At 39.0% G+C, this 10000-nt stretch overlaps 1 protein-coding gene across 1 annotated transcript in view; it reads right to left on the reverse strand.

Annotated features, from left to right (window-relative positions):
• The window catches only part of LOC138050646 (tachykinin-like peptides receptor 86C), a 21107-nt gene that overhangs the window by 3988 nt on the left and 7119 nt on the right, over positions 1 to 10000 (reverse strand). Inside the window, exons 2-4 of the mRNA XM_068896949.1 lie at positions 9153 to 9248; positions 1534 to 1688; positions 1000 to 1264 (exon numbers count right to left, since the gene is read on the reverse strand). Coding sequence (XP_068753050.1) covers positions 1000 to 1264; positions 1534 to 1646 — 378 coding nt within the window. The 5' untranslated portion in view covers positions 1647 to 1688; positions 9153 to 9248. The remainder of the gene's footprint in view (positions 1 to 999; positions 1265 to 1533; positions 1689 to 9152; positions 9249 to 10000) is intronic.

A 10000-nucleotide genomic window follows, 5' to 3' on the forward strand; every position in this document is an offset into this window, starting at 1 on the left:
TGGAAAGATTGGCAGGGTAACCAAAGTACATGATTTTCCAAACTTGGTTTATTACAAATTAATGTCAGTATTCCCGGCCTTAAAAATGCAACAAGATAGGGATATTAAATACTGAGAACGGAGGTTTTAAATCTAAAATTTCATTTCATTTGAGGAACTCAGCGGATGAACCTGCCTTAGTAAACCAACATTTTTATATTCACTGTTTTCACATTCCCATACTAAATGCTATGTGTTTTGGGGGGTTCTTTACAAAAAAAAAAACAACAACAACAACAAGTTATTTACTCTTGGGATTGTATCATGCTTCAGTGAGCCGGATATCATAACACTCCCAAAATGAACTGTACGTGTTATGGGATTTGTGAAAATAGCAATTTATTTGATTTAAATTTGAATGTACATGAATACAGAATTGACCTTTCCTCATAGGGGCTTTTCGGGGTCAATAAAATACAATCAACGAAACAACTGTTAAGAATCTCAACTGGCTTGAGGCAAGCCAGTTAGCTATGAACAAATGCAGCTAAAAAGTTAACCAGGGATTACCAGGATCAAATTCAACGAGTGGTCAGAAAGAGCTTTGAACCCGGGATCTCCGGATCTCAAGACAAGCGCCCTAACCACAAGGCCGCACTGCCTCCTTGTTATGTTTAATACGCTTCCATGTTAAGTTCCCCAAATGCCTTATGAAAAACAAGATTCTAAAAAAACAAGTCAACGAAATCAATTGTTGAAGACAAAGGTTTTGAGAAGCAACTTTCCCTTCTGTTGCTCGTTTACTTGCTGAGTACAGAGTGCTTTGAATTGCGTGATCAGCCGCTTTTTAAACAAAAATTACAAGAATTGTTCGCATACGAATTGAACTCAACTTCTGGGAGTAATCTGAAGACACTAATATGGGTGGGAATCAAATTAAGATAAAATTGGTGAAAAAGGATCTGCCTTTATAAATGACCGCTAATCTTTTGTATGTACTGTATACATTAATCATCGCACCTTTAATTTTCGCCAAGTGAGTTTTCGCTGAATTGAAAGTGGATGTACTACAGCACAGTAGCGTTCCCTTGCAATGGAAATCAGAGTGAATATGGAAGACATTGCTCCGAACCACGCCAACTTTCTCAACGACAGGCACATTGCATTCCCAGGCATTGCATCAGGGTTATTGAGAGAGTGACGGTAGATGAAATAAGCAAAGAAAAAGGTGGGATAAATAATGTCCCCTACTGCGAGGTTCAATAGCAGATAGTTGAAAGGAGTCCTGTGGGATCAAAATATATAGAATGCAACTGATTAAATCAATATCTCTGAAAGATATTGTATCAGTAAATTAAAAGTTCTATAACCCTCTTATATCTTAGTGATATTTCGTTTCCGGTCAAAGGTTTTTGGGATTGTGGTTGCTACACTCTACCATGTAGTAGATTCATTAAACGTTTAGCTTAATTAGGTATTTAACCCCCTTACCCCACCTCACTGTTTGTCTTGCCCAGGGGTACCCTTGGTGGGGGAATTAGATTAAAAGATTACCTCATATCACGATCTTTGATTATGACGAAACACACGAGTAAGTTTCCAGCGATACTTGTAATGGCTATTAAACAATCGACTGTTGCTATGGTAATATCAATCGAATCAAACATGATTACTGCGAATTTCGACCCAATCTGCAGTTATGCAATCACCTAGAAAGGAAAAAAAAACATTCACTGTGTTATTTGGTTTTTCATTTATTTAAAGGTATTCTGGTAATGCATGTACAACACATATGTAAAGGAGTTAAATTAATAATATACATGAACAAGACGCTTTTTTAAGCGTTTACTCGGAATACCATGTGCCGCAGAAGTAGGGTGATACATTTTGGAAAAAGTAGTTTTGTGACTACTGCGCATGCACTTAGTCACTATTGCCATCGCGTTAGTTTTTCCGACAATGACTATGTAACACTAGAATACACTTCGGAGGCAATCCGCATACAAAGAGTACCAAAGTTCGGACTCTGCAAACAGTACAATCATTTGCCGATAGTTCGCGAGGACGAACAAAATGTTCGGGTGCGTCGTGTTCACAGATGATGATCTGTGAAGAATACGGTTCGGTAATTTGAAGTGAATTTTTAATTCTTAGAGCAGTTACTTCTCGTAGCTTTCGTATTTTGTTTCTAACCGAGACCGCTTGCACGTTTAATGAAGCCGTTGAAGGAACGCAAAAGCCCTTAAAGAAAAATCATTTATAGGAATATTGATCCCGTTTTAGAGATAAACAAACTTTGCAGTAGCACGTAATTGTCAAACTATAGATGGTTTCGCAGTAAGATCATCATATTAGCAAGGTGTTCTGAATTGTTATCTATAGGAAGTTAAATATGCCCGAGAAATAAATCCTTTTCCAAGTTTCCAGTTCCGTGACGTCTTTCGTTTCGAAAATACAGTATTTTGAACTTCGTAATTGTCACTGCTTAATGTGACAATGTGACACCGTGGTACTGGTGAATCAATTCCCACAATTCAGCCACCCCTATTCACATAACAGAATATTTTACTTCTTTTCCCCTTGTCCATCTCCGCAGTAGTCATGCACATGCGCCTCTCGAGCAACTGTTTTTTTAATTTGCCAAGTACGAAACAAAACAAGTAAATGTTACTGCAGCTAGTTGCTCATTCATAACAACGCGGACCGGTGAAAATCGTTAATGTTTACAATTGCAAATAAATTCACCAGGTGACATAGCTATAGGGGTACTATGTCTTGGAACAGGTTGGAACAGGGATCTAGTATGTACCTTGACATCAGATAAACTGGTTTCACGTGAAAGAAGCCAGCGAGGCAAAGGCGGGTGAATCACTAGTGTAGCAACATAGACAACGTGTGAAAAACTATTCTTGTTATTAATATAGGTAAGTGAAAACCGGTGTCCAGCTGCAAAGTTTCCAAATTAACAGAGTTGTGAAAAACCCGGCCGGTGACCTCCAGCTCTAGGTAGCTAACATGTAGATGAGGAAACTAGCAATTAATTAAAAGAAAAAAAATGACATCGGCGGATGATATCTCTACAAAGAACAGCTGCGGCAGAAAGAAACCAAGAATTTTCGGCCATTTATAACATACCGTTGCTGGAAGTTCTGTACTGGCGATTTCGTCATGTATTAGAGGAAATATCTTATTCATAACATTTCCAGAAGGCTGAATCCAGCATATTCACGTTTTAGCGTCATTTGCCATCTCGTGGAAGATGCGCTTTCAATCAGCAAACGAAATTAAACGAGTCACACTGAAGCCCCAACGTAGAACCCATCATTTGGTTGCTGCACTGCACGTTATAAACTCGATTTTTATGGAATTCTGTGAGACGTGAGGCTGTTTCAAGTCTCTCGATATCGGAAATCTTCTCCTTCGTGGCTGTGTTCATTTGTTATTATTGCAGTTGTTTTTCCACAGAAGGAGGTCAAATGTATTTCTCAGAGGGGTGTAGTACCTTGCTCTTTAGCCAATGAAATCAGTGCCTCGTAATTCTATTGTCTTTTTGCTGCACAGAAAACTAAACAAGACGCTTTTTTAAAGCGTTTACTCGGAATACCAAGTAGCGCAGAAGTAGGGTGATACATTTTTGGACGAGGTAGTTTTTGTGACTACTGCGCATGGCGCGTAGTCACTTTTGCCATCGTGTTAGTTTTTTTCCGAAAATGAGTATGTAATACACTTCGGAGCCAATCCGCATAATAAGAGTACCAAAGTTCGGAATCTGCAAACAGTACGATGAATTGCCGATAGTTCGCGAGGACGAACGAAATGTTCGGGTGTCCCGTGTTCGCAGATGATCTGTGAAGAATACGGTTCTGAGATGACGTTTTAATTCTTACAACAGTTACTTCTCGTAATTTTCGTAATTTGTTTCTAACCGACCAATTGAGCCCGTTTACGCGTTTAATTAATAAAGCTGCCATTTTCCAGATACAAAGCTTTGCAGTAGCACGTAATTGTCAAACTATAGATGGTTTCACAGTTAGATCATCAAATTAGCAAGGTCTTCTAGATTGTCATCTATAGGAGGTTGAAGATACCCGAAAAATAAATCTTTTTCCAAGTTTCCAGTTCCATGACGTCTTTCGTTTCGAAAAGACAGTATTTCGAATTTCCTAATTGTCACCTTACGTAAGCTTATCATGATGACATCATGATACCAAGCTACAGTGGAACCCCGTTAATACGGTCATCAACGGGCCGAAAAAAATTGGCCGTATTAACGGGGTGGCCGTATTACCGGGGGTAGGGTGAAATTCATGACTAAAGGGTCTTAATGACAAATATCGCATTTGCACTTCCAGAAAAACTTTTCTCTTTAATAAACAACAAGAATGTACGTACAGTAATTGTATAAAATACTTGAAACTTCGCACAGTAGGTAAAACGCTTAAAATGTGGGAAAAGTAGTTTTTGTGACTACTGCGCATGCACTTAGTCACTATTGCCATCGCGTTTGTTTTTTCGACAATGACTATGTAACACTAGAATACACTTCGGAGCCAATCCGCATACAAAGAGTACCAAAGTTCGGACTCTGCAAACAGTACAATCATTTGCCGATAGTTCGCGAGGACGAACAAAATGTTCGGGTGCGTCGTGTACGTTCTGAGCCTTAAAATCAAAACAAGAACAGGCCCAGCTTACTATGCTTCAAAAAAACGGAAGCCGCCTTAATTACCTAACCGAAAGACTTAAGTATCAATTGATGAAAGCACAAAGACTTAACCCTTCGCGATTTGCCTTACTGGATTTTACAGTAGAGTCAAGATCATGTTTGTAATGAAAACAGGGAGGAGTGTTGCTAACATTAATTTGTAAAGTAAATCGGCTGTTCGATTACAGCGGTAACTAACGAAGGTCAATGAAATTAACATGTCACAGGCGTTTGGCGCGAGTGGCTGAGTTAACCAGGTGAAATTATAGAGGATTCTACTGTTTTGGATTTAAAATTGTGGCCGTTGGCCGTTGCTCATTCATAAAAACGCAGATAATGTACCGGTGAAAATCGCTTAATGTTTGCAATTGCAAATAAATTCAACAGGTGACATGGCTATAAGAGTGGTATGTCTTGGAACTGGTTGTTTGAATGGAAATTACGTGGGCGTTTTGTCTATCTTTGCGGGATCTAGTATGTAGCGTGACATCAGATAAACTGGTTTCAATTATAACTACTATGGGTAAGTGAAAAACGGTATCCATCTGCAAAGGTTCCAAATTAAGAGTGTTGTGAATAACGCAGCCGGTGACCTCCAGCTCTAGGTAACTAACACGAAGATTAAGAAACTAACAATAAAAAGAAAAACTAGACATCGGCGGATAATGTTCGTACAAAGAACAGCTGAGGCAGAAAGAGACTAAGAAATCTCGGCCATTTATAACATACCGCTGCTGGAAGTCATGTTGTCAACAGGCAGGATATAGTAAATATCTTATTCATAACATTTCTAGACGGCTGAATCCAGCATATTCACGTTTAGCTGCATTGCATTGCGTCATTTGCTATATCGTGGAACACGGGCTTTGAATCAGCAAACGAAATTAAACGAGTCACGCTGAAGCCCCAACGTAGTTGCTCCACTGCACGTTATAAATTCCGATTTTCATCGAATTCTGTTAGATGTAAGGCTGTTTCAAGTCTCTCGCTATCTGAAATCTACTCCTTCGCGTTTGTGTTTATTTTTTGTTGCAGTTGTTTGGTCACAGAGGGAGGTCAAATTTATTGCTCGGAGGGGTGTAGTACATTGCTTTTAGCCAATGAAATCGCCGCCTCCTAATTCTATTGTCCATTTGCTGCACAGAAAACTAACTTCTTCCCAGAATATAACTCGGATACCTTTCAGGTATTCCGAGTAATTATACCCAGATTATAACTCGGATAACTCGGATACCTTTCAGGTATTCCGAGTAAAAAATTACTCAATTCTGATTGGCTGAGAGCAGCGCAGTTCAAGAGTAACAGTGCAAAAAGTGTAATACCAGTGCAAATTTCAAATCAAAATTCTGAATTATGATTGGCTAATAAAAAATAGGGCTTGGTCAGCCAAACCCTATTGTCAACCCTATAGTCAAAGAAATCTTTTGTTTTCAAATCAAAAGCGCGCTCTGGACGGCGCAATTTATGCCGCAATATTTCCCTGATTGCGTGATACGCATGCGTTATTTCTGCTTAACCATCTTGATTTTTTTCATTTATATTATTAATAAGTAATCACGTGATTTTTCTCGGGCAATTAGTTGGAATAAACAAGCACTTGAAAATTTTTTCAAAGACAACAAACGGGCTCGTGAAATTTTGGTCGCATTTGACAAAGCTTAATCGTGCTTATTTATTCCAAATTGCTCGAGAAAAATCATGTGATTACCTATACTAATTGGCAAATTAATAGCGGAGCTCAGGCGCGAAAGGCGCGCCAGCGGAGCACCATGAGTAAGATTTTTTGGGAAATCCATCGATGCGACGTAAGAGTACGCCCGTGTGTCCTCTTGTAGAGACTGTCAGGGTGGACGTGGGGAGGCACAACAGCCCCTGGGGACGGGAGCGTTACGGCAATTTTCGTTGTAATTATAATAATAGCGGCGCTCGGCGCACGCGCGCGAAGCACCATAATTAGCCATGACGTCATCAATCGTCCGTAAGTACGTACGTCAACCCCTCCATGTATGCCAACGTGACCAGTATCATACTAGTTTACAGCATACATCTTTGAAATTTGATCAATTGACACCTGTCAAAACAAGGCATCTGCTGACCATTATCACGTGACCATATCGCGGGCTCAAGCTTACAGCTCACCGAGGTCAGCATTTTTTTTAAGTTGACCGCTGACCTGGTACTGGTTTTCGATTGGATTGTAGGCTCAATTCAGGTTAACACACCTAAACATAAACGAGGTTTCATTTTTCGTGCGCTTTCTGTCGCTCGACGCGGTATCACGGCCATACTACATCGACTATAGTTCTTACATAGTCAACGTTTTTCCTGTTCAGGTGGAAAACGGTTTGGAAAATGCTTTCTTTCTGCATTGGTCCACACTGGCGGCTACGCAGTTATTCAAGTCAAGCATCGGAGAGATATAAACTTAAAGCTGGGTGAATCTCTGCTAAGGTTGCATGATGCCCGGAGGACCTATGACTAGACCAGAAACGAAAGGAGAGCGAAAGAGAACGACAACGACAAAACAGAATACCAGTCATAAGTCATACTTAGTGCAAGAAGTTACTCCACAAATTCTTTCCTTGGGAACTAAACGGTTTGTTATTTTCAAAAAGTAATTTAATCGGTTTTTCCTTTGTTCAGGAATGAAAATCGGTTTTTTTATTGTCAACTGGAAAAAAAAGTTGAGTTGTTTCTTTGTTTTTTCTCTAAGATGCGATCGAACAACTTGAGTGCTTTTTAATCCGTTTGCCCAAATGGTTTTTGAAGTACCTCGACCGTGACAAGAAAAATTTGCCCTTATGTTATAAACACGTAATCGCAATGAGTTCTCGTAAAATTAGGGGGAAATTTCACTAACTTGTGTTTTCAGAAGTTTGCTTAAAGCACCTAAACGTTATGTTGGAGTGGATCTTGTTTGAAGTTCGTCCTTTCTTGGTTGCATTTTGGCGATTCTTGTTCGAAGCAAGCCTGGCGTGTTTCAATGAAATACATCAAAATGTGAATGATATCGTTTTTAGAGATAAAGCGGTATAAAGTACAAAGACATCAGTAAAACTCTTCTTTGTGACAAAGTTTTTTTATGGCTTCTAATTTTAGCGTGATTCGTATTGACAGTTGACTCTGAAATGGCTTTTTCCTTTTCCATTCGCTCGCTGAGGGTGTGCTTGTTTTCTAATTTTAAACTGGCATGAATTCCAAAGTAAATTTCATTCGAAAAACCGATATGGTACTCATCGCTTCGTTATTTAAATTTAACGTGCAATTCACTAGTTAGGCAATGAATTTTTCTGTCGAAGAAATCAAAGATAATGATTTTATTATTAAAGCAGCAACCGGAAACATCAAAACTCGTAATAAATGACCTTACTGCCTCAGTAGATCTGAGAGATCTAAGGTTGTTTATGATAGGATGTCAAACGTTCGTGCGAGTGACGTTATATGTACGCGCAATGCGGAGAGAGAGTGTTCTAAATGGTGTGTTGTGTTTTAGGACGAGGGCAACATCTTGGCGACCCTGCCAGGACGAACTATAAACCCCGAAGCCCTCGTGCTGGATGACATTCTGGATGGTCTTGGAAATAGAATCGGTGGAGTTTATGCGAACTGTATGGATATGTTGAACTGCCACGTGGAGTGATGGAGCACGGAGGGGAACAAACAGTGAAGATTTAGGTAGCAAAACTTGTCAGGTGCCCACGGTAGGAATAAAATGTCAGCTTTTCAATTTCTATATGGTGGTCAATTTACCACGTAAACTCAGGCGACAAACTCATTTCTGTGTTTCAATTCCCCACCGTGCCTTTACAAACTAAACCTCTTCATCCGTTCTATCGTATGACGTCAGCTGATAGACATATTGGGAATTTGAAGAGATTATTATGACATTAAATGAAACATGCCGACTGGAACAAAGAAATACCTATGCAAAGTTGAGGTAGGATTCTTTCATGTCGGTATTTATCTATACACAGCATGTGTGGATCTTAATTTAAAAAATCAACTCACAGGGAAGGTGTTCGGTAGCAGACTGTTCAAACACAGCTTTGCAATGATCATAACTTATGAGTATTACGTCAAGCATGGACATTGCGACCTACTACTTGGCATTCTATGACTCCTAAAAAATAACTTGTGATTTGAGGGGGCATTAGCTTAACTTAAGGTGTTCATTTCAGTCAGATAGATAATTTTCTTTAGTGATTACATTAAATCAAATTCTCTGTTCTTGTGTGGGCCCATTTAGTAGGCCTGACGCTCACAGGGTGCACATGGTTCATATGGGATACAAAACTAGCACTTCACATTACACTCTAACCAGTAAAGTCTGTTCAAATTTAAGTGCTACACGGCCAACGTTTGTAAAAGCGTAACCCTTCCTTGTACTTGTCATCAAAAAATGGTTCGTAGAACATACCCCAGGCATTTAATTTTGAAAACAGACTAGCTCAAGGAATGCATGCCATACCTTTATTTTCTTCCAGAATCAGTGAGTCATAGGTTAATGAAGTTCAGCGAGAGAAGGCTGTACAGATAAAGGTTTCTCACGTTTCCCCTGAGGCGTCTGATGGAAAAAAAAAAACCAAGTCAGTCAAGTGATAGCTATTCCTTTGGTCACATGTTCTGCCTGACTATGAAAGCAATGAAGGATGTGCTTGGTACCCAAGAGAAGCGACTTCTCTAACTTGGGAAGCAAATATCACATTTCCGACTCCGACCAACATTCCTATGCATGGTGCTTGAAAAACTTGCACATTATAGCTCCTCTTAGCCAGAATAAAACTATTAACAATAACAATTACCAAAACATCAATCAAGCAAACCTTTCATTTTTAATGGGTTTTACATGTAGCTTGAAATTATTATTTTCTTTGTTGCTCTTGCGGTCAGTATGTTTGGGACTGTGTTATAAACACCTTTAAGGGAGAAACATTATTTTAATGGACTATGCCATATTATTCACATTGACAGCAACAAAAAGAAGTAAATTCAGAGTTTGCATGAAAATAGAATAATATTATTTTGATAATTTATTGTATCAGTATAAATTATTATTGGCTTCGTATTAGTTTCCTTCTTTTTGTGTGATAAATTTCCTTCTTTAAGGCAAAAAAAATCAATTAATGATTCTGTCGTAATTGATGAAGAGGAAGGTACATGTAACAATGAAAGTGAAGTGCAGAAGACAATCAAAGTGGATTAACTGAAGATGTTGGAGTCGGGCTTTGTAAGTAAATTATTTTTAACTTTTTCAGGTAGCTCTATCATCTCATAGATGTCTATTATAGGGATGAGGAAAAAAGTACTATGCCTAAT

This window comes from Montipora capricornis, chromosome 6 (assembly GCF_036669925.1).
Source record: "Montipora capricornis isolate CH-2021 chromosome 6, ASM3666992v2, whole genome shotgun sequence".
Lineage (NCBI taxonomy): Eukaryota > Metazoa > Cnidaria > Anthozoa > Scleractinia > Acroporidae > Montipora > Montipora capricornis.